A 26,191-nucleotide genomic window follows, 5' to 3' on the forward strand; every position below is an offset into this window, starting at 1 on the left:
TTTTCACCAATAAAAAAGGGTTAACTTTATTTTAAGTGCATGGCAAAAGAAAGCTGCATGAATACACATTACTTCCTGAAATTTTTCTGCATAATCAAAAGCACTGAAGGGAAAAGCTTTTTAAAGCGCTGCCATAACTTGCTTTAAAAATGTTCCTTAACATAAAACCAACTATACCCCTAGTTGTTATGTTATTGGCTGCATGGTATGAATGTTAACACAAGCCATGGTATATTCTATTTAGATGAACTATTCAATATATTTTTAATTTAAGAAAGCTCAAGTCATTATTTGACATGTTAATGTACATTCTAGAAAATCTCTGTGTTATTGTTAAAGCATTCTATAATTTGCATTAACAGCTCTTTAATGTGTGTTACTTGTTAAAGTGATTCTATAAAGAAGATGCCTATGTTTACAAACCCAATACGCAACTAAATGATTAAAATACCAGCATATACACATGAATGCATGCGCACATGTGCATATCTGAAGGTATTCTGCCTAAGTTCTTTAGCTATTTGCACATCTCAGATAGCACATAGGGTATAGAGATGGGCAGGGTGCACACTGACATATAACTTTTAGGGTTCATAGACAAAATCGTGCGAGACAACGGCGCGCCGACAACTGAGCGCAAGTTTGACGGCGCGCCGAAGAAAAGCACTATTTTAAAGGGTTCCGACGGGGGGTGTTGGTGGGGAACCCCCCTATTTTACTTAACAGACATGGCGCTGGCGTTGTGGGGGGTTTGGGGGGTTGTAACCCCCCTCATTATACTTGAAACTGAACTTTTTGCCTGTTTTTTAGGGAAAAAGTTCAGTTTTAAGTATAATGTGGGGGGTTACAACCCCCAAGCCCCCCCCACAACGCCAGCGCAATGTCTGTTAAGTAAAGTGCGGGGGTTCCCCCCACACCCCCGGTCGGAGCCCTTTAAAATAGTGCTTTTCTTCGGCGTGCCGTCAACCTTGCGCTCAGTTGTCGGCGCGCCGTTGTCTCGGGCGATTTAGTCCCGTCACCACTTTTAGAATACTATAAGTTAAATTTGTAGAAACACAATTGCACAAATTTACTCCAGTTCTATTGCTTGTGTAAGCGGATACGCATATATACCTGTTTATGCTAGCATTCTACAAAAGAACGTAGGTGTCTACTTGACTTTATAGAATATGCCCAATCAGATCTATGTAGGTGAACTGAGTACGATTCCCTAGCAGGGTAGAAACTTGACGGCAGATCAAGGCCAAATGGCCCATCTAGTCTGCCCATCCGCAGTAACCATTATCTCTTTCTCTCTCTTGAATTCAAACACAGTCCTGTACTATAAGCAAATGTAGGTACCTACTTTTATGTATTTATTCGATGTTCTATACTGTTCACCCAAAGGAGCTCAGAATCTATCTAGTGCAGTGATTCCCAACCCTGTCCTGGAGGAACACCAGGCCAATTGGGTTTTCAGGCTAGCCCTAATGAATATGCATGAAGCAAATTTGCATGCCTATCACTTCCATCATATGCAAATCTCTCTCATGCATATTCATTAGGGCTAGCCTGAAAACCCGATTGGCCTGGTGTTCCTCCAGGACAGGGTTGGGAATCACTGATCTAGTGTACCTGGGGCAATGGGGAGATTGGGTAACTTGCCCAGGGTCACAAGGAATAGTGTAAGTTTGAACTCGAAACCTCAGGACATTGAGACTGTAGCTTTAACCATTGTGCCACACTCTCCCCCTTGTATAACCTACTAGTGCAATCCTTAAATAAATCCTTAAATAAATAGACCTGGTGTAACTTTTCACACCAAAATGTCAGAGTAAAGCACAAACCTTTCAGTTTTCTATAAATTAAACAGCTCAGTGCAAGGCCCCTCCAGGCTATTTCCATGTGCACTGTCCCCCAGATTCGATAAAGGTTGCCCAAATTTACCTGCTAAAATGTAGGCCCAATCCTGAGATGTGTGTGCAGCTTAATTGGTTAATAATCCAATTAGCAGCAATAATTATATGCTAACAATTATTGATGCTATTGGGAATCAGTTAGGATCTGTGCACCCATCTTTTTCAATTATGTTTTATATTGTAACTCACACAAAATTGTTGGATATTTGCGAGTAAAAAATATTTTAAATCAATCAATCTGGCTGCACACTATTCTATAAGACAGGGTGTCCAAATCCCATAGCTTGCATTCCAGAAGGGGGTGTGACTATGGGAAGGACAGGGTCAGGGGCATACCAAAAATTTGCATGCAGTATTATAGAATACTAGGGATGGGTGCCCAATTTGGGCTTCAGAATTACACCCGATTTTAGAGGCATAAATCCCAACACCCAAATATGTTCCGTTCTATAAAGGGCACTCGACTAGGAGTAACCCTTTTTCCAACGCAGATTTTTGCATGCCATATACTGAATCCGGTCCTATATAATTTATTTGTGTGTTTACGGAAGAGTGCTTAGGTAGAATTTTGGCATTTATTCTCACATGCGGATAAAGTGCCAATCTGCTCGAGAAAGCAGTCAGGCAGGGGAATTAGCTCAAGTGGTGGGGCGCTCACGTAGCATGCGAGAGGTAGTGGGATTGATGCCCATATTCTCCATTCATGGAATTTTGCTACTCTTTGGGTTTTGGCCAGGTACTAGTGACCTGGATTGGGCTACTGGGCTTGATGGACCGTTGGTCTGACCCAGTAAAGCTATTCTTATGTTCTAATCATTTACATGTGTAATAGATGCAAAAAAAAATTAGCCCTTGTTCCTCACAATAAAAATTTAATCAGAAGTTTTATTCTAAATGTAGACCTGAACCAACACATAACCTCCCAAAACATTTCAGATGATATTAATACAAACCATTTACTATCAACATAATATTAACCATTCAAATATAAGCGCAAAATGCGCTCAGAAATTCATGTTGCGCCCAGTGTTGTGAAACAGATAGGCAATCATTTTCCATCATTGCACAAAATATTCAGATCGTCTTGGTGTTCCGCATTATGCAAATAAAAACTATCTACAGTCAAACCGTGGAGAGCGAGTAACGTGGTTTACGAGTGTTTTGCAAGACGAGCAAAACATTTTCTTAAATTTTAACTCGATAAACGAACGTTGACTTGCAGTACGAGCACACGTACGTGGGTCATGTCAAATATGCACAAAATATGCGTGTTGCATCACTGATCGCGGCTGACCGTAATACATGCACCCGCAGTTCAAGCAAGCACAATAGACGCACATCTCACGCTGAGCGCGGCTGCACGTAATAAAAGCATCACGCCCAATTCACCCGCAGTGTAGTGACTGTTCGAAACGAGCGAGATCTTGCAATGCAAGTACGTCCAGTACTCTATTTTCTATTCAAGTTTTTGGGATGTGGAACACATTTTCCGAGTTTCCATTATTTCCTATGGGGAAATTTGCTTTGCTATACGAGCGCTTTGGATTACGAGCATGCTTCTGGAACGAATTATGCTCGCAAGCCAAGGTACCACTGTACTTACCTTCAAATATTTGTATCATACTCTCTGCTGTCATGTCAAATTTGAAAGTGTCCACTATTAACTGAACACCTCACCCATTTAAAACGTAACCTCAAGCAAACTATGGGAACGGGGAAATTTCAATCAAAATAACTCCCCCTCCCCTCCCCAGCTGTTGAACTTGAACTCTCATTTCCAAATGAGAATTTTTTTCCTCCTCTGAGTTCCACAAGCAACACCTGGCTCTATTCTATTGAAACTCCGTGCCCGATCTCTGGTTGAAGATAATGTTGTTAGGTCATTTCCTGATCATCCCTCTCTATTATGTATATTACTGGGAGCTCATCAAAAGTTGTCTCGGCTCCAGAAGTAAAAGGATAATGTGCAACCATTTTTTTTCCCTAAATAGCAAATTTTAATATAGGCAGAGAGGATAGCTCTGGAATTAAAAAAAAAAAAAAAAAAATCTCTGCATTCTGTGAAATTTTTCAATTTTCCTTGTGTGGCTTCTTTACAAAGTCCTCTGCCATAAAGAATTCTCAGAATCTTCAGTCCTATGATATATGAATGCACTATCCTTAGTTGAGGCAATCTCAAACCCCCTTTCCATAGAATCAACTCTCTTTTGATTTGTTGATAAAATTCTGTAAGAGGACTGAGACTGAGCAGATAAAGTTTCAAACTTCTAAACAAAACAAAAACTTAACCCTATATACCGAGTCTTCAACCAAAGGAAGCTCAACGTGGTTAACTAAACTAAACTAAACTAAACCTTAGGTTTATATACCACACCTTCTCCACAGTCCTGGAGCTCGGCACGGTTTACAGGAATAGTAATGAGAAAGGAACTCCAAGGAAAGGGTTAGATGAAGATCAGAGGGAAGAGGGAAGTTAGAGGGCTAGAGTGTCAATTTATTTAACAATAAATTTAAAAAAAAATAAAGTAAACTGAAATACAAGAGAGTTAGTTTTCAAAATGTTTAGTGAATAAAAAAGTTTTTAGAAGTTTACGGAAGAGTTTGAAGGAACTGGGACACCTCAAAATTAGGGGAAGTTCATTCCATAATTGGGGAAATTTAAACGCCAGAGAGCTGCTAAAATTTTTAACTCCTTGAATTCCTTTCCTAGAAGGAAGAGAAAGTTTAAATCGATAAATGCCTCTCGCATATGAAAATCTATAAACATTCCGTAGCAGAAGAACAAGAGGGGCAAAGATACCACGTAAAACCTTAAAAACAATCCATAAACACTTAAACTGAATTCTGAGAAATATACTGATCCAGTTTAGCTAGGGCACCCCCAAATGACCTCTAGCGTTATCAAAGAACGTTTAGGAAGGAAAGAAGTTTTACTAAGCTCACCAAACATCTATGGCTCCCAGACCACAGGGCTTTATTCCTTCCTGATTTCCCCATTTCAATTCCACACCAACAGGAACCGTATGACAGATACTGAAGTACCCCCTTCAAGTAGCAGCTCCAGGCAGGTAGACCCCTCCAGACTTATGTCTGCTATTTAATGGGAACACTAAATTATCTCTGAGCTGAGAGAGAGGGTCATCCAAACTGCTATTTTCTGTGTTCAAAAGTACCATATATTACTTTCAGGTTTATAGAAATAGGCCCAGGAAAAAAAATTGAAGCCAACTACTGCCTAAGCATAATTTCCATGATTGACATATTAATGAGTCAGTTTGGTAAGAGCTCTTGTTAAATTACAATGCATTACAATCATTCTTATATTTCCCAATTACCTTGCAGTAATTATATCCTCCTGCAAACCTATAAACTGGAAAGGGGGTGGCAAAACTTTGATAAGTAAAACACGGCTATTGGGAGCTCAAGCAACTTTGGGATAATAAGTCACAGATGGCACCGAAATTACACCCAGATGCAACTATGTAACATTGATACATTTACATATATGCAAAGATTCAAAAATTACCTATATAAATAAATTGAGTTGCTCTCTATTTTACTGGTTCTGTTCCTCATTTAAAAATTTCCAAATGTAAGTTCAAAGTACCTTCCATTTGACTTTCAACTAGACTTAAATAAATATGTTTGAAATTCAAAATGGAATGTATTTCCAACTGGGCTATAGGACAGCTAAACAGGGCAGGATGGTATGTGACTTTGCATGAATATAAATAATTTTTACAAAGAAATCCAATTAGGAGGTATTCAATTACAGTCAGATGTATCATGTCACTTTTTATGCAGTTCGACAGTTGTTTTGTAAGTTTCTTGCTAAACAAGCAGCTAAGTCAATAACCCGTTCGCAAAACGAAGTCTTCATCTGGTTTCTATTGTGGTGGAAGCATATGCCGTAATGTTGCTACTGCACGAGTGTCCAAAAAAAAGGTCTCAATTCTCTGCTGATGGAGTGGTATCATGATGGGGTAACACAGAAGAATAAAATAATTGACTTCTGTTTGAGGTCCTGTCGATATTTAATTCATGTGGATATCTTTTGATAAAAAAAGGATAAATGTATATGCGAAGGAATAATGTGGAAATAGGAGGCTGATCATCTTAGTTTCCAAGGGCGTGAAATCATGAGCCATCGGACAAGGGGGTATCTGAACGGCAGGAATGGGGTTATTTGATTTTCAGGGTTAGAAAGCGATCGATGGGGCCCACTGGCTCCCTCATTCTATAAATTTGCATGCACATTTTCACCCTTAGTGTGCAAAATTAAACACAAGTTATAGTGTGGTGCCAGTTGCGTGCATACATTAATTAAGAATATAATGGGACAGACCGAAGATCCATCAAGCTCCGTATCTTGTTTCCAACAGTGGCCAATCCAGGTCACAAGTACCTGGCAAGATCCCAAGGAGAAAAACAGATTTGATGCTGCTTATCCTAGGAATAAGCAGTGGATTTCCCCAAGTCATCTCAAAAATGGCTTATGGACTTTTGTTTTAGGAAATTATCCAAACCTTTTTAAAATCCCGCTAAGTTAACTGATTTCACCACATTCTCTGGCAATTAATTCCAGAATTTAATTGCACACTGAGTGAAGAAATATTTTCTCTGGCTTGCCTTAAATCTACCACTTAGTTGCTTCATCGCGTGCCACCTAGTCCTAGTATTTTTGGAAAGAGTAACTGGTTGGCATCCAAGCCAAAACCGGCTATTTTGGGGGCAGAGATGGCACTTAGCCAGTTAAGTGCCAGTTTTCAGCATTTAACCAGCATACATAGGACCACATAAAAGTCAATCCTATCTTTGTGCAGCTCTTCATAGCCAGTTAAGTGCCAAGTATCAAACTTAACAATGTTTTTGCCAGCTCTGTACCCAGAAATTCAATACCGGAGACCAGACATGGCTCAGCATTGAATTTCTGAGTATAATGCTGGCAGCAAAAAGCTGATCAATGCTGGCTGAATATCAGATCCCTTGAATTTAGATGCACACATCTACAGCAGCCACAGAAGTAAGTGTTAGATCCTACGTGCTATAGATATGAATGTATCTTTTAGACTTCTATAAGGCTTATGCATATGTGGCCCCCTCCCCCAACCAGGCTCTGCCTCTCTTCCATGCCCACCATGCAAATACACACTATATAAGCAATGCATGTATTTATAGAACAGAACTTAAGTGCCCGCTTGGCAATATTCAAAGCCACTATCAGTGAAATGCTTTTGTACTTAATAGGAGTACAAGGACATTCATCAGAACAGCGTTCACTGTAAAAGAGCTTCACCTATTTAATTATACATTTGAAAATCAATAGCAAAATACTTTTTTGGCAGTCCTGAACACAATGTGATGTCTCTCTCTTACAGTTTTAATGTACAATCCATATCTGCCGTCTTGTCAGACATTCAAAGAACACAGTGATGATAATAATATGGTGTGGGATTGTGGGTAGCGGTTGAAACATCATGGTGATGTCATAAAGCCTCAGGCAAGTTATTCATAATGAGAATAAACTACCACTGTTAAGTGCAAAAGCATCTAGAATGGGGCCTGGGCAGGGCACAACTTCAGGGGCCTATATTTAGATCCCAGCAAAACACACAATTACCATGTTCACTAGCTATAATCAGTAAAACAGGATACAGGTAGCCACAAAACATAGTTATTAAAACTAACAAAATCACTACAGAAAAAGTAACAATCCATAGGGATTTCTTTTTTGCAACGTCTGGTTAAATCCAGCTAGACACTGGGAAAAGGCTTATTTTATTGCATCCTAAAATGGCATTGTTACAAAGAAAAAAAAATAATAATAATCTAAAGATGTTTTACTTAAGAAATGAGTGTAAGCCCAGTTCATTCTCAGTGCCTCCTTTTAGCAGTTACCAGATTGCTCCAGGTCATGGAAGACAGATCGAGCCAGCCCAGATTTTACTTTCATTGCTTTCAAACCATCTGGTAACACTACTAAAGGGCTCACACTCGTTTCCTATGCCCTGATGTTGCACAATAAAGCCTATTTTATATTGGCACCTGGCTGCCCAGATGCCATCAGGGCACCTATAATCTAAGTGCTGACAGTTTGCCCTAGACTGGAACATAGTCATAAAACTCCGAGTAACACATTCCTTAACAAAGGATCAGCCACACAGAAAACAGCACCCCTAGTACTGGAAACATAATGGCAGATAAAGGCCAAATGGCCCATCTAGTCTCCCATCTGCATCCACTATCTTCTCCTCTCCTTATTGGCTAAGGCTCTTAACATTTGCATCTCCTCTTCCTATAGGCTAAGGCTCTTTACACCTGCATTGTGAGGTCATAGAGCTGCCCATCCACAGTAACCATGATCTCTTTCTCTCTCCGAGAGATCCCACGTGCCTATCCAGGCCTTTTGAATTCAGACACAGTCTCTGTCTCCACCACCTCTTCTGGGAGACTATTCCTTGCATCTACCACCCTTTCTGTAAAAAAGTATTTCCTTAGATTACTCCGGAGTCTATCACCTCTTAACTTCATCCTATGCCCTCCCATTGAAGAGTTTCCTTTCAAATTAAAGAGGTTCAACTCATGTACATTTACATTATGTAGGTATTTAAACGTCTCTATCATAATGAACATCAATAAGCCCTTGTATAGATAAACACATGGCAGTCTGAACGCAAACATTAATGTGGACGATAATGAGACAATAGCTGAACCATATGCTAGGAAGCAATCAAATACAAGGTTGAATGAATCAACAAGAGTACCTTAAACTGTATCCTATATTGCTTAGGTAACCAGTGCAGCTGTTTCAATACTGGAGTAATATGTGCAAATTTCAAGTTCCCCAAAATTAAACTAGCTGCAGAATTCTGGACCCCTTGTAGCTCCCTACACTTGGCAGAAGGCGTTGCAGTAGTCAACCTTGGAAAGAGCCAAACTGAATTACAATTCTAAACTCACAGTCACTCAACATAGGCTTTAGTTTACTCGATATGAGAAGCTGAGAAAATGAAGACTTAGCAATCTGCATTATCTGATCTTACACTCCTAACAACCTGATTCCCCATCTCACAGCCAACTTCACATCTCCCAGTTCTATCACTGCAGGACAAGCAAACTCTTCTGAGCTTCCTATCCTGTACATTCATGCACAAAGTGCACTATTTGGATGTCCAGTTATAGAATTACTTCCAAAATGTCAGTGTGGGCTCTCTACCAACCTGATCAGGGGCCAAGAAAAAGCCCAAACTTGAATGTGCATAACATTTCATATAATGACAACAGAATTAAAAAATGAATCATTCTTTGCATGTACCAACAGCATAGTTTTCTCAGAAAAATAAAATACATTTCTGGCATTTATCAGAAAAAGCACATTGATTCTGAAATATTTCAAGCTATGAGTTCTGCCTGAATATTTACTGTGGGTATAAAGTATTAAGCATTTTCCCAGAATTTGCTAGTTTTTCATTCCTGGACTAAAAAAAACCACACAAAGGAGTTCTTAAGTTCTTGTTGGTGTTTTAACCAATTATATTCCTGATATATTTTATGAAATAGTAATTACTCCTAAACCAGGGATTTCAAATTCTAGTTCTTAAGGTCACAATCAGGTATGCTTTCCAGAATAAACGTGAAGATGATTTTTAATGATGATTTTTAATGATGCACACATTTAAGGTAGACTATTAAATAGGCTTTCCAAACTCAAATTGATATGTTATCTATAAACAGGACTAAGAATGTTATAATTCTCTGTATCGCTCAATGCTGCAACCTCAACTTGAGTAATGCATTCAGTTCTGGTCTCCTTCTCTCAAAAAAGATATAGCGGCACTAGAAAAGGATCATAGAAGGATGACCAAGATGATAAAGGGGATGGAAAGAATTATTTGCAAAGATCAGGGAAATACATTTCAGATCTGTTTCCCAGACCCTCCTCTTGTATGAGGAAAGACTAAAAAGGTTAGGGCTCTTCTGCTTGGAAAAGAGATGGCTGAGGGGTGATATGATTGAAGTCTACAAAATCCTGAGTGAAGTAGAACGGGTACAAGTGGATTGATTTTTCACACTGTCAAAAATTACAAAGACTAGGGGGGACATTCGATGAAACTGCAGAGAAATACTTTTAAAATAAATAAGAGGAAATATTTTTTCACTCAGAGAAGAATAGTTAAACTCTGGGACACGTTGCCAGAGGATATGGTAAGAGAGGTTAACGTAGCTGGTTTTAAAAAAGGTTTGGACAAGTTCCTGGAGGTCCTGGTTTGGACAAGTTCCTAGAGGAAAGTCCATAGTCTGCTGTTGAGAGACGGGGGAAACCATTTCTTGCCCTGGATCGGTGGCATGGAATGCTGCTAATATTTGGGGTTTTGTCTGGTACTTGTGACTTGGATTGGCCTCCGTGAAGATGGGATACCAGACTGAATGGACCATTGATCTGACCCAGTAAGGCTATTTATGAGGTCCTACTTAAATGGATCAAATTAACTGCATAGCTTTGAATATTGACAGTCCCTCATCCGTAACACCTCCCTCTTACATCAGATAACTTGCATTAGAATTATTCTTAACATCACCCCCCCCCCCCCCTAAATTCTTACCTTCAGAGACTATCTGCACCAGGATAAAGTCCCTGGGTGCAGTTTATCTTCCAAATTAGCACTAATTTTCAAAGAGAAAATATTCCCCTAGTTGTCAATATTCAGCTGTTAGGCAGTGAGCATTATTCCCGAATATTCAAAGCCGGACCTTTATGGACTCCAGTTTTGAATATCTGGCTCTTTTTGAGCTGGTTAACACATAGCCACTGAAGTCGATATTCAGCACTTAAGTGTCTGTGGATTACTGTATAAAAATAGGAGAGACTTTTCTGCAGTCCAATTTATTGGGTAAACCCGGCCATTTAAGGGCCAGATATCAGCTGTTAAGTGACCAACTGCCGACTCTGCTCCCGGAACACTCCTACATAGCTGGGCTTTGTCTTAGGGGCTAACTAACCATGGTATTTAGCTGGCTAAATGCCACTGAATATTAATGGCAATTTAACCAGCCTGCTACTGGCTAAATCACTTTGAATATCAGCCCCTATTATTTTTTAATTTGCCATTTATTTACTTGTTTAGCCCATCCTTCCAAATAGCCCAGAAGACGTTACAAAAATACATTCATAATAAATCAAAAATAAAATAAATCTAAGAATGGCAAATATAAGTATAATATTAAAACAAAACTCATTCATAAACCTTACAAAATAGCAATAATCCAACTACAATAAAAATCTGAGTTTTAAATCTATACTCCTTTACTAACGTGTAGCGTGGGCTTTAGCGGCGGTATGTGCTCTGACTCTCATAGAATTCCTATGAGCATCAGAGCAGTTACCGCCACTGCCGGTGCTAAAACCCACGCTAAGCCTTAGTAAAGGAGGGGGCTAAAACTAAATTTGAAACAAATAAGGGCTCCTTTTACTAAGGTGTGCTAGCGTTTTTAGCGCACGCTCAAAATTACTGCACGCTAAACCGCGCGGTATGCTTCTAGAATAACGCCAGCTCAATGCCGGCATTAAGGTCTAGCGCATGCGGCAATTTAGCGCGTGCTCTTCCACGTGTTAAGGCCCTAATGCACCTTAGAAAAAAGGAGCCATAAGTCTATAAATGGCATTCATTAATCTGCGCACCTCATTTTTCTACAAATGGGCTCTTTGCTATGCCAATGTCCGCAACTGTGATGAACTGAAAGCTGCAACAAGACCTTCCATGCTCAGATTCATGAACTCCAGTTCTGATGCAGACATCGTTGCCAAAATATGGCCGTGTCGAGTCCCTACAATAAAGTTTTCATCGTTAAGTACCTGGATTAATCCTCATATATGTCATCTTTTCCTACCCAAATTGCCAATTACATCTCACTGTTCAGTTTGCCTGGCACAAACCTCAAAATGCATTGCGGGATTGTTATTTCAATGAGGTGACAAAGTCTGGGAAGGCAGCTCCAGACAGTTAATTAACATAGAGAGTAAGCATTTTACCCCATAAATGACTTTGGAAATTGTCTTCCCTAGAGTTAGCATATATATTTTGTTTACTCTGAAAATTAGACCTGTCTGTGGCCCATTAGGATCAGAAGCAAGCTGGAGTGACTAGCGAGGCCCGCCACAAAAGGAGGGGGCCTCCCGGGTTGGGACACTGAGAGGAGTAGAGGGGAAGGAGAAGAGGAGTTGATAAGAAGGCAATAGGAGCAGGGCAAGGCGAGTGGTGGGCCTCACTTAAAATGGGACATTATCCGGCATAGCCAATATTTTTGCGTCATGCCAGTAGGAAGAGAACACCTGCCCTCCCACCCACTGCGTTTAGTCTCAGCACACTGTTGGCATAACTGCTAAGGAAATGGCTGAGCTAGTCACAGCAGGCAGGATTGGTGACCCAGCGGGGCCATGAGATGAGATGGAGGGCCATGTATGAGGAAGGGGACAGGAATTTGTGCCACTCTAAAGTGAGGGCTCCTACCCCTCAATGGCTAATGAGAAATCCCTCTTGGATGGAGGGGCACGCTTGAGAAGTGACCAGCAGTACCCACTCGCATGAACAGCAAGGGGGGCAGGAGCATTCAACGGGACCCAAGAAGCTCGGGTCAAGTGGGAGTAGAGCACGGCTTGAACGGCGGTGCCTACTCATATACAATTAGCAACGCATTCTGAAATAACTAATGTAAATAGCAGTGTCCCCAGCTTCCTCCACTTGGTGTGATAGTGTGGCCCCTGGGTCTAGATTAGGACAGCTATTAGCCAGGGTAGAAATAAGTGATAGGTAGTTACTACTTGTGCTAAGCAACAATGTATTTATAACTATGACCTAACTGTATTAGTAACTGCACTGATCTACCTGTACTAGAAACTCTATTGAATGTCCTTGTCAAATTGTCCATTGTAACTTCCTGGGTAACCGACCCAACCTCTTGTAACGTAATCTGATCTCAAATTGAATAGAAAAGGCGGAATAGAAAGCCTGATTAACATAACATATTGACCATACCTTGACATTGACTCACTCTTAGGGTCAAGGTATGTCAATATGTTATGTTAATCAGGCTTTCTATTCCGCCTTTTCTATTCAGTTTGAGATCAGATTACATTACAAGAGGTTGGGTCAGTTCCCCAGGAAGTTACAATGGACAATTTGACAAGGACATTCTATCTATCTATCTATATATATATATCTTGTCTGGAGGAGGAAAGAGGGAGTAGGTCATAGCTGATCTGGAAACTGCTGCCATACAGCCACTCATAATATTTTACTTACTCGCTGTCCTCCGTATCCTGTCATCACACTGCGCAGAGATTTATCTAATGATGACTAACCCTATTTCTCCTTGCAGCCTTAACTACTTTTGTTTCCCAGTTACCCAAATGTATTTTTGTAATCTCTTTTTTCCATTCTTCTGCTGTGTGATATTGAAAGTGTGTTATTTCATTGTTGCTGTCGTCTGCTCTTCTCTGTAGAATCACGCTTTACGACTACCAGGCCATGTGTAGAATGAACAAAGAGACGAGCGACAGTGCCCATAGCTTACTGGACGTAAGTATAGTTAACATTATGAGCACCTGCCCATAAGGTCACCAGCTAACTTATTTAAACAAGTTCATTTCATTTTTTTTTACCATAAGCTTATCACTTCTGTTTGAAATCATCATGCATTTTGCATTCATTTATTTTTGGGGATATTTATTAGCCATCTTTACGAAAAGATTCACCAGGTACAGTTTAACATAAAACGTTCAATTTTGTCAACAACATAACAATAGTGAAATGATCGAACATAAGCATAAATACAGTCAGTGAAATAAACTTAAAAATGGCACACCGAATCCTAGAAATAGGAATAACATGATATACGAGGTCTGAAAATTAAGTTCATGAACTTGCCACCATGTGCTTACTGTACAAACTGCTGAGTAAGGTTTCATAACCTTGGAATATCAGTGTCTCACAGCTGTTGTTTGGGTTGACGTGTGGCGGTGTCTTGTTGAATGGCGTTCATTATTGCTGTTGCATGTTTTTGTGTGCTGTCGTGAGAATGTCGGAGCTTGAATTAGAGCATCGAACAAACATTAAATTTCTTGTTAAACTACAAACTTCTAGAATCTGACCCTTTGTTCCTAGTGGGCTCACACTGTGGTTTCAAGTTCAAGTTTCAAGTTTATTATAATTTTGATTGATCGCTTATTCAAAATTCTAAGCGATGAACATATCAGTAAAATTACAAAATTAAGGGGGCAACAAAACAAAGAGCTAAACCTTACGAAACATATTGAAGACTAACTTTGCAAACGTATTAAAACAAGAGGAAAGGATGGGAAAAGAAATACAAATTGTTGATAGAAGAGAAGACAATTATGGTAAAAAAAAACAATAGGAAGGGAGAGAACAATGAACCTCGGAGAAGTTATGGAATTGGAATGAAACTCCTAGTTAAGCATTCTAATTATCAAATGCATCCTTAAAAAGAAAGCTTTTTAGTTTGCTCTTAAATTTATCCAAATTGTTTTCTTCCCTTAAGTAAATAGGGAGGGAATTCCATGGTTTGAGGAGCTGTAACAGAAAAGATGAAATGCCGCCATGTGTTAATAATTTAAAGTGAGGGAATAACTAGTAAATGGTGCGGTAAGGGGGGTGGGCGGCGGTCCACCTCAGGTGCCATCTTGTTGGAGGCACCGGCATCCGTCTTCCTCGCCACCCCCCCTCTCCTTCCCTGCTTTCCCACTGCCACATGCATGTGCCCCTTCCCTTCCCTTTTTAACGTTCTTGGTGCGAGCAGCAACCCCAACCTGCTGCTTGGCCAACGTTGCCTCTTCCTCTGATGTCTCTACCTGGACTCACGCCTAGGAAGTGACATCAGAGGAAGAGCCGACACTGGCGTGAGCAGCAGGTTGCAGCTGCTGCTCGTGCTGGGAATGTTAGAGGTACAGGGAAGGGAAGGGGAGCACGTGCAGCAGGAGGGGGCGAGGAAGGAGTGGATGGGGTGAGGAGGGCAGGAGAAGGGTGCCACCGCCCTGGGCACCTTTCACCCTCGCTACGCCACTGGGCTCACAATCTAAATGTTTGTATCTGGGGCAATGGAGAGTTAGATGACTAGTCCAGAGTTACAAGGAGCTGCAATGGGAAATGGCCCCAAATAATAAAAGGGATTAAACTCTTTTTGTATGAGGAAAGGCTGAGCAGGTTAGGGCTTTTCAACTTGGAAAAAAGACAGCTAGGGGGGGGGGGGGGGAATATGATTGAGGTCTACAAAATCCTGAGTGGTATAGAATGAGTAAAATTGAATCCATTTTTCATTCTTTCAAAAAGTAGAAAAACCAGGCAACACTCAATTAAATTACATCGAAATACTTTTAAAACAAATAGGAAGAAATTTCTTTTTCACGCAAAGAATAGTTGCGCTCTGGAACTCATTACCAGACTATGTGGTAACAGCAGTTAGCTTATCTGAGTTAAAAAATATTTTTGACAAGTTCCTGGAGATAAAGTCAATACTATTGAGACAGACATGGGCGAAGCCACTGCTTTCCCTGGGATCAGTATTATGGAATGTTGTTATATTTGGGTTTCTGCCAGGTACTTGTGACCTGAATTGGCCAGTGTTGGAGCAGGATACTGGGCTAGGTGGACCATTGGTCTGACCCAGTATGGACATTCTTGAGTTCTTATGACTTTATTCTCTACAAACATAAGGAAGTTCTTCTTCACCTAGAGAACACTCTTCTGGAGTCTGTTATAGGGGAAAACACCCTCCAGGGATTCATGACAAAGTTGGACAAGTTCCTGCTAAACTAGAATGTACGCAGGTGAGACTGGACTTATTTAGAGCTCTGGTCTTTGACCTGGGGGCCGCCACATGAGCGGACTGCTGGGCAGGATGGACCACTGATCTGACCCAGCAGTGGCAATTCCTATGTTCTAGGATCTCAGTCCAATGCACTAATTGTTATGCTACTTCTCTTGTAGAGAAAACCATGGGTGAAATCTTTTAATGTATGGGACATAAGCTTGATGTTATAATGCACAAACTCTGCAGTACATTAACAGTGAATGCACTTTGCTTCCTTTCTGTAAGAGCTCCATTTCCAAAACTATGTAGACATACTGTAGATACAAGGAGAATAATTCATAAGAACAAAAGAATAGCCTTACTGGGTCAGACCAATAAGAACATATGAATTGCCGCTGCTGGGTCAGACCAGTGGTCCATCGTGCTCAGCAGTCCGCTCCTGCAGCAGCCCTTAGGTCAAAGACCAGTGCCCGAATTGAGTCTAGCCTTACCTGTGTACATTCTGGATCAGCAGGAACTTGTCTAACTTTGTATTGAATCCCTGGAGGGTGTTTTCCCCTATAACAGCATCCGGAAGAGCGTTCCAGTTTTCTACCACTTTCTGGGTGAAGAAGAACTTCTTTACATTTGTATGGAATCTATTCCCCCTCTCGTTCTCCCTACCTTGGATAGAATAAACAACCTGCCTTTATCTACTAAGTCTATCCCTTTCAGTACCTTGTCTTGATCATGTCCCCTCTCAATCTCCTCTGTTCAAGGGAGAAGAGGCCCAGTTTCTCTAATCTTTCGCTGTATGGCAACTCCTCCAGCCCCTTAACCATTTTAGTTGCTCTTCTCTGGACCCTTTCAAGTAGTACCATGTCCTTCTTCATGTACGGCGACCAGTGATAGATGTAGTATTCCAGGTGGGTGCGTATCATGGCCTGGTACAGCGACATGATAACTTTCTCCAGTCTGTTTGTGGTCCCCTTCTTAATCATTTCTAGCATTCTGTTTGCCCTTTTTGCCACCACAGTGCATTGTAGGGATGGCTTCAAGTCTGTTTCTTGAGGGGTCTCTCTGAGTACCGCACCGGACATCCTGTATTCATGTATAAGATTTTTGTTACCGACATACATCATCTTACACTTATCCACATTAAACCTCATTTGCCATGTCGCAGCCCATTTCTCGAGCGTGTTTATGTCACGCTGCAGGTCTTCGCAATCCTTCTCTGTCCAATGGTCCATAAAGCCCAGTAGTCTGTTCCCACAGTGGCCAATCCAGGTCACTAGTACCGGGCCAAAACCCAAAGAGTAGCAACATTCCATGCTACCAATCCAGGGCAAAATGAGGCTTCCCCCATGTCTTAATAATGGACTGTGGACTTTTCCTCCAGGAATTTGTCCAAAACTTTCTTAAAACCAACTACGCTATCCACTTTTACCACAACTTCTGGCAACGCATTCCAGAGTTTAACTAGTCTCTGAGTGAAAAAATAATCCCTTCTATTGGTTTTAAAAGTATTTCCCTGTAACTTCATTGAATGTCTCCCTAGTCTTTGTAATTTATGACAGAGTGAAAAATCGATCCACTCAGGATTCTGTAGACTTCAATCCTATCTCCCCTCAGCCCTCTCTTTTCCAGGCTGAAGAGCCCTAACCTATTTAGTCTTTCCTCATATGAGAGGAGTTCTATCCCCTTTATCATCTTGGTCACTCTTCTTTGAATCTTTTCTAGTGCCGCTATATCAGGGTGCCTACTATAGTCACTGGTTATGACATCTATTTTAAAACTACTTTATACAGTAAAGTAGACACCTACTTCTCTTCATAAATTCTAACACAAATGGCAGAGAATGTACTTGTATCTATTGGTAACCACCTACACCAACCCTACACCAGCTGGTGTAGATGCTTGTTATAGCATTCTATAATATACATACATGCCTGCGCCCTCTACATCCATGTACATACCCACCAGCAAAGGTTGCACCATCAAAGCATGATGCATACTTTTCCTGTAGTTGGTAGTTTACAAGAAATCCTTTTACAAAATTGATGCACGTTAATGACTAGACTACCACCACTGATGCACCTTCCTACAACCTAAAAACAAGATGGCTCCTCCTAGAATTACCACCATGTCAGAAGGCCTCTCTGTGCTTTGAGTTTTCTTCCCTTTTGTTAAAAGGGAAGCCATATTTGATTCCTACAATATGCAAGACAGAAGGATCTACAAGTACTGGCAGTACATTTTACGGGTCCTGACAGAAGGCATCAAAGGGTTAATGAAATCTAAATGAGCATATTAGAAATCTATTTTAGATATCTCTGGGTTGAAATGTGAAGTAGTCATTATGATCTCCCGTCCCAGGTGTTAACTAGTATATAAGAGGCTTATAGAGCATTCTAGGAGACCCTTCAAGTCATCTTTACTCTCTTCCTAAAAGAATAGATCTAACTTGTTAAATACAGTCGACTCTGTTTAAGTGCACGCCCTTCGGACTGGGTCTCCAAGTGCACTTAAACGGAGCGGGCATTTAATAGGAGTGGGGGGAGGGTAGGGGGAGGCTGTAGTTAAGCCGGCTCAGTTTAAATATAGCGCATGGGCTAGTACAGGAAAGTACAGGAAAGCTATGCCCTACAGCTTGAGTGGAAGCGGAGCACTCACTTTCCCAGCGCTTAAGCTGCTGTGTGAAGCCTAGCCATTCTCAGTCAGAACGTGATTGCATTTAACCAGAGTGAACGTAGCGTGAAAGAATAGAGGTTGGACCTATGACATCAGTGCGCATAAGTGGATTGTGTGCTTATCTGAATTGCAAATATCCGGAGTTTACGTCCATTGACTTTGATGTAAAAAAAAATGGGACCGTGGTGGTAGGGTGCGGATAACCGAAGCATGCGCTTAACCGATGTGCACTTAGGTGGCGTCGACTGTATCCCATTGTTTTTTTGTTGCTTTACAGCTTCACTTTTGTTTACACTGCACACATGGCATGTTTGAAATAGTCTTGTTCTCATCCAGAGACTTTGGTTCTGGTGACATTATGTTTTTATTTTATTAAACAAATTGCTTCTCTTCAGCCTTATAATGCCTTCTTTGCTGCAGTAAAATGGATAATGACTGAACTTGTCTGGTAAGTGCCATTTTGGCAAACCTTTCCAAATGCTAACACTGTTCTTTCTTGCAGCCTGCTCCTGTAGTCATTATGGCTCCCTTTTATCAAGCTGTGTAAGGATTTTTTTTTTGATCGCGGGTCGCTGTGGTAAAAGCTCTGATGTTCATAGGAATTCCTATGAGTGCCGGAGTTTTTACCGCAGCAAGGGGCAATAAAAAACAAACCCGAACGCGGCTTGATAAAAGAGGGCCTTAGTCGTTTGTTAAAAAAAAAAAAACCTCCCGTATAAGCTCACAAAAATCTGCGTGAGAATTTACACAACTGTGAAGTCATCAAGTGCATCTTCGTGTTTTTCCTTAGCAGTCTAGAGCTTGCAGTGCTCAAACCTTTCGTGTTTATTATGCTTGCTGTAAAGTTTAACATGGCTATCTGTTTTGGGCTCTTTGGGTGGGCTGTTGTCAATAGAACAAACCGTCGTGATATCCATTGTGCTCATTTTGTGATTTCACAGGCTACAAGGCAGACGTTTTTCAGTTAATGCCCCTTCTAGATCTGCTGCTCAGGTGTTGTTGGAACATATATACTGCTTAATCCTAACAAAGATTTGAATGTCAGCAGTGCTGAGGCTGAGCTCCGTGCAGGTTGAGAATTAAAGACAGGTGACTTTTATTAGAGATGTGAGACCATTTATTTATGCGACGTGAAGGAAGTGCATGAAAAAGGAAAGCCCTTTCAAGAGCTCGTATTTGTGTTTACCTTGGAAAGTAAATAGCACATTAAAGCTTGAGCAGGCATTACCCATATCAACATGCCCCCTTTCTCTAACTTGGGCTCTAGACTATCTCCCAATCATGTCCAATGTACTGTACATTGTCCAAGTGGGATTTAGTGGAAAAACAAGGGCCATTGATTTTATTTCAGAATAGATCATTTATTTCACAGAGCCAAATCATGAACATAGTGCGGTTCTTAATGCCGGCTGCAGCAGTAACAGCTTTGACGCTTATAGGAATTCTAAGAGCGTTGGAGCTGTTAGCGCCATGACCGGCGCTAAAAACCACTACAGTTTTGTAAAAGGGGTGTTATTTAGCTGTATTTCTGTGTACTGAAAAGGATTTAATTAATTAATTTATTTGCTTATTTTTGAAATATTTATAGTTTGTGTATCTAAAAATCTATGCCCATTACGGCAAATGCTTATTTAATTCACATAGCAACAACACTAATCCCGCCCCCTTCTTACAAAACCGTAGCACTTTTTTTAGCGCTGGCCACAGCGGTAACAGCTAATCTAATCTAATCTAATCTAAACCTTAGGTTTGTATACCGCATCATCTCTACATTCGTAAAGCTCGACACGGTTAACAAGAGTTAGGGTAGAAAGGAACTCCAGTGGAGGGAAGAGGCAAAATGAAGAGAAAATTTAGAGGACTAGCATAACCAGAGAGGGAGGAGGAGTTACATTTTTGAGAATAACCAGGTTTTCAGATGTTTACGGAAGAATTGGAGGGAGCTCAGATTCCTAAGAGGGGAGGTAAGGTTGTTCCAGAGCTGAGTGATTCTGAAAGGGAGGGAAGAACCTAGTTTTCCTACAAGTGAAACGCCTTTTAGAGAGGGAAAGGAAAGTTTCAGTTTTTGGGTGGATCTGGCAGAATTGGGGTTAGAGGAGTTCCAAGAAAGAGGAATGAAGGGAGGGAGAATACCGTGTAGGATCTTGAAAGTGAGGCAGGCACATTTGAAGTGGACTCTGGAGATAATTGAAAGCCAGTGGAGCTTGGATATAAGCGGTGAGACGTGGTCGAATTTGCTTTTTGCGAAGATAAGCTTAGCAGCTCCGATGCTCAAAGAATTCCTGTGAGCGTCGGAGCAGTTACCGCTGTGGCCAGCGCTAAAAAATGTGCTATAGTTTTTTAAAAGGGGGTGGGGGTAATTTAAGAAACATAAAACATATGAAGGAGAATAATTTGTTCTTCTACCCTTCACACGGAGAGATTGCACTGTCATGTACGCCCATAGGCTGAACAGTAACACAGATAATTAAACTAAAGTGCTGCAGTCAAGGGCAGGATCTAAGTTAATATAATGAGAAAATCCTTGTTCACTTTAAAGGAAACATTTTGCTGATAGCAGTAACTGTATCAAGATGTAGGCCAGAAGACACTCTAGGCAATTAAGTCTTTATGGCCATTTCCTGCTATGAGCAATTAACTTTTGTAAACTCATTTCACATTGCATTTGCTACACAGGCAGCGAAATTAAAACCAAATTCAAACAGTGAATTCATGGAGCATATGTTCCTGGAGAAAAAGCACAGAACAATTTTGTATCTCTTTCTTTTTTGAGAGAAAAAGGATTATTTGCTTATAGCAGGGCTGTCGCTGTAGCAACTCTAAAAATAAAGAGAAGAGGTAATTTTTGAATTTTATTCATTTGCCAGTATATATTCGAGAAAGGATTCATAAAGTTAGCTGATTGGATATACCCCGCCTCCCCCTTTTTTTTTTTTTTTTTTTTACAAAACCACAAAAGCGGTTTTTAATGCCGACCGGTGCGCTGATCCAACACTCAGAACTCTATGAGTGTCGGAGCAGCGCACAGCATTCAGTCAGTCAGTGCTAAAAAACGCTTCTGAAGTTTTGTAAAAAGGGGGTGGGGTATAGTGCACTGAGCACAGATTCTGTGAAGACATTTATGTGTGCCTAACATTAAGCATGCATATTTACTAGAAGTGGGTTCATTCTGCTGCCCCTCAATATCTCTCTCTACCAGAGAACTCCGTTCCTCAGATAAGCCGCTCTTAGCTGTACCCTTCTCCTCCACTGCCAATTCTAGGCTTCGTTCCTTTCATCTAGCTGCCCCCTATGCCTGGAATAGATTACCCAAGTTTGTCCACCAAGCCCCTTCCCTTCCCTTGTTTAAAAGCAGACTGAAAACCTCCCTTTTTGATATAGCCTTCAATTCTTAACCCTACTCCTCTGCCCTCCAACCCAGCCCGCTGATTAACTGTTCCCCTTAACTGTATCCATGACATCCTGTTTGTCTGTCTTGCCTTTTTAGATTGTAAACTCTTTTGAGCAAGGACTGCTTCTTTGTGACTCTGTACAGCATCTGGTATTGCTATAGAAATAATTCATAGTAGTAATAGTAGTGTGAAGAGTTTCAGTTTTTGGGAAGCAGAGCTGAGATTGTGATGTCATAATACCTGAGTCCACCAATAAGAGCCAATCTCATCAGTGATGTCACAATGGCTTGATTATCCTGTACTCCCCTCTGCCCTCCCACCCAGCCAGCAGATTAACCGTTTCCCTTAACTGTATCCATGACATCCTGTTTGTCTGTTTAGATTGTAAGCTCTTTCAAGCAGGGACTGTCTTCTCTGTGACTCTGTACAGCACTGCGTACGTCTGGTAGCTCTATAGAAATAATTAATCATAATAGTCGTTAAAGGCTGCTGTAAGTGCTTGCACATAACTTTAGGCAGTTAGACACATGGCTGCTAGGCACACCCCTAACATGGTCTTGCCCCTTCCATTGCCACACCCCCTAGTAGTTATGCATCATAGAATTAGCCGGAACTGGAGCCTTTTGATAGATATTTAGAAGGATAATGGCATCCTATTGCCAAACTTGGACAGACCAAAGGTCCATCAAGCCCAGTGTCCTGTTTCCAACAGTGGCCAATCCAGGCAAGATCCCAAAAGAATAAAACAAGAATTTTTGCTGCTTATCCTAGAAAAAAAAGTAGTGGATTTTCCCAAGTCCATCTTAATAATGGCTTATGGTCTTTTGTTTTAGGAAATTATTCAAACTTTTTAAAAACCCTGCTAAGCAAACTACATTTACCACATTCCTTGGCGATGAATTCCGGAATTTAATTACACATTGAGGCCCTCTTTTATTAAGCTGCAATAGAAGTTTCTACTGTGGTCTGAGGCGCTAAATATCCCAGTGCTTCTATGAGCATTTGAGCAGCGTCGGAGAATTTAGCACTCAAGGCCACAGTAGAAACCTCTTTCATGGTTTAGTAAAAGGGGTGGGGGGTGGTTTGAGTGGAGAAATATTTTCTCTATCTGTTCCAGGATGCTTTTGAAACCTAATTGCCCTTATGACATTTTTATGAAATCCCCTCTCTACTGTTAATCCCTTGACTGTTCTCTTGTCTCAAAAATATTGTACTTCTTCCCCTTTTCCCCTCTGTTTTTGTTTGTTTTTAGTTAGAGTCCCCCCCCACTCCGTTCATTTATTGTCATATCTTATATCAGTCTTATTATTGTAATTCTATTTTATTGTACACCGCTCAGAAGGCTGATTGAGCGGTCTAAATTTTTTTTAATAAACTTGAAACTTGATAAATATTGGCAATCTCAATACATAAGTTCTGGCACAGACAGGTATATATTCAAAGGGGTTTAAATGGGTAGGAGAGGCTTCTATCTGCTTAAATCCCAGTCAGTGGATTGGGGGTGGGAGGAGAGATTCAGCAGCACTTAACTAGTTAGTTCTTGTGAATGTTCCATCTGACCACTGCTGCGTTGGTCATTTCTAGGGAGATCAATAGATGGAATTAGGGCGGACCCAGAAGACATGTGGACTCTGGTGATATTTACTGTCACTGCCAGATAGTCTTGCCTTTACCCAGTTAGGTATGCATGCATCAGAACTGAATATTGGCCAGTGCTCACAAAATTTCTCTGTCTGCTAACAACCCAGATATTTAATGTTGGTGCCTGATCTCACAAAAACTGCACATGTAAGTGGTTGTAATTAGCATCTGAAGCCTGCCGTGTTTTGTTTTGTTTTTCTTAACAACTGAGGCAAAAATAATAATGGAGGGATTAAGGAGAATTATTCCTTTTAGCCTGTATATAAATCCATGTCCAAAAGAGCAGGGTTTTTTAAAAAAACAAAAACTATCCCACGTGAGACTTTTTTTTAATCACCAGCCGCGGTGGCATTAGCTCCGACGCTCATAGGAATTCTATGAGCGTTGGAGCTAATAGAGCCGTGGCCGGCACTAAAAAAAAGCCTAATGCGGCTTTGTAAAAGGAGGTTTATTTGAGCTAATGGAAACCCCAAATTGGTTTCCCATTATAAATGCACTTGGAGATTTTCATCCCTCTCAGGCCATGCCAAAACCCACCCCTTTGAAATCGCTTTGTCTCTATCATCTCTACATGTAAATAGCAGTGTTGAATTGCCATTTACTTGTGTAGCCTATTGACATGCATAAATGCCACTTTACACATGTAGATGCTTCTGTGATAACTTCCTCTTTGTATAAATTGCATCGCTTACATGTATAAGTGGTGGAAGGTCCCAAATGTTAATCTTTTTGCAATTTGAGGTTGTGTTGAACAATAAATCCCTCCTTCATCTCTCAAAGAAATGAGAATTTTTGCCAAAGAATTATGCATGACTTTAAAGCAGGGGTAAAAGTACCATTTGGATTATTGTCATTTCTTGTTTAGGGGACTTTTCTAATGAGAGATTAAGGGGGAAAATTCATCAAAGGGCACTAAACACGTTACAGCATGCAATTACATTAGCATACACAACCACATTGGTAAATATGCTCATAGGAATATAATGGGCACTAATGCGCTTACCACCTTTGATGAATTCCTTCCTGAGCGACTCCAGTTAGATCAGAACATTGCTGTTAAGTTACTTTAAGGGGGATAGAAAATATGATCATGCCACCCCTTTTTTACAGTCTGAACATTGGCTGTCAATTAATTTTCTTTTAAAATATTGGTCTCGGTGCATACAGTTCTTTATATAGGCTCTTCTCAATTTCTAAATATTTGATTCCCTACACTGCTCTATGGAACTTTCAATCTGTTCAAAGGTCACCATCAATGCAAATTTTAATCTGCATTTTATAGGATTTTTGTGTGATGAGTATGATTGCTCAGTTTTATTATCAACTAGTATTTAAGCCCGTTACATTAACAGGTGCTAGAATAGATGTGTGTGTCTTTATTTCTTTTTCTCTCTCTCCTCTTGACCGCTTTCTGTCTCTCTCTTTCCTCGGCTGTCAACCATCACCCCTTGCCTGTTCCACCTGTCCAGCAGTAGGCCTTCTCCCTTCCTTTTACCTACCCTTGTCCAGCAGCACTCCTTACCTGCTCCCCCTGTCCCTCTTCCCTGCTCCCCCTGTCCAGCTTCTTCCCTGCTCCGCAGTCATTATTCCCTGCTCCCCCTGTCCAGCAGCACTTCTTACATGCTCCCCCGTTCCTCTTCCCTGCTGTCTGTCCAGCAGCACTCCTTCTTTTCTCCCCCTGACCCTCTTCCCTGCTCCCCCTGCCCAGCAGAATTCCTTACCTGTGTCTCTCTTTCTCCTTAGTGTTTTGTTATTTTTTTAAATCTGTCTCTTTAGCCCCCTGTCCTTCTGTGAGTGTCTGTGTGTCTCTGTCGTTATGCACTGTTGTTTGTTTGTTTTTTAAAATCGATGTTTAGCTCCTGATCCCCTCTGTTTCCATGGCAAGCATGTTCGCGGATGTGAGGGCCGTTTTGTGGTGCCGGATCTGGCGTCGCCGTGTAGGTCGGAAGACGGGCCTCAGCGTTTTGTAGGTCCGGGACTGGCGTCGCCGCGTAGGGCGAAAGCGGGAGGCAGGGCCTCAGCACCGGCCGGGCGGCTCGCGCCGCCGGCCCCCAGTAGCTCAAGGCCGGCGGCGGACATGGCTTGCGTTGCATGGTGGAGGAGGAACATTGGTGACGTACAACCCGCGCATGCGCACTAAAAAAAACGCGACAGCTCAGGGAACACAATTTTTTTAGTGCGCATGTGCATCCTACCATTTTATTATATTAGATGTCTTAGGAAAGGGGACTACGTGCTGAACCCAAAAATTAACTAAAGAGATGTAAAGCTCGGGGTTTGCTTAGGGCCCCCACTACCCTTGTACCAGCTCTGTATACAGTGCTCCCCTGAGATTTGTGGGGGTTCCGTTCCAGGAACTCCTGCGAATCTCAAAAAACCGTGAATACGGTTTTTCATGAAGAGGACAGCGAGAGATGCAGGAGAGAGCAGCCGGAGTGCCCCGAGTGCAGGAAATCACTTGAGGTACACTCCGACCGCCTCTTCCTGCACGAAGTTGGGCCTTATCCAATCAGGAGCTGCAGTGCAAGTCTGTTTTAAAATTTTGGCATAAGTATGGTTACCAGATTTTTGCATTTGGTAAAAGAGGATGTGTGGCCCTACCCTGTTCTGTCCCTGGGATTGCCCTGGTCCGTCCCCGGGTTCACCCCATTCCACCCCCTCCAACCCCTAGCAAACCTCGTCTCTTTGGGCCAAGTCTGGAGTGCATCTGCGCAACATGATGATGTCACATGCAAGTGTGTGATGTCACCGCGTCACATCCGT

General features: G+C 41.3%; 1 protein-coding gene across 5 annotated transcripts in view; it reads left to right on the plus strand.

Annotated features, from left to right (window-relative positions):
• Positions 1 to 26,191, plus strand: part of CACNA2D3 (calcium voltage-gated channel auxiliary subunit alpha2delta 3) — a 797,511-nt gene that overhangs the window by 716,169 nt on the left and 55,151 nt on the right. For 3 of the 5 annotated variants that reach the window (XM_033926567.1, XM_033926565.1, XM_033926566.1), the window contains 2 exons: positions 13,399 to 13,474; positions 18,791 to 18,843. In XM_033926567.1, coding sequence (XP_033782458.1) covers positions 13,399 to 13,474; positions 18,791 to 18,843 — 129 coding nt within the window. The remainder of the gene's footprint in view (positions 1 to 13,398; positions 13,475 to 18,790; positions 18,844 to 26,191) is intronic. The other 2 variants (XM_033926568.1, XM_033926569.1) reach the window with 1 other exon arrangement.

Source organism: Geotrypetes seraphini, chromosome 17 (genome assembly GCF_902459505.1).
Source record: "Geotrypetes seraphini chromosome 17, aGeoSer1.1, whole genome shotgun sequence".
Lineage (NCBI taxonomy): Eukaryota > Metazoa > Chordata > Amphibia > Gymnophiona > Dermophiidae > Geotrypetes > Geotrypetes seraphini.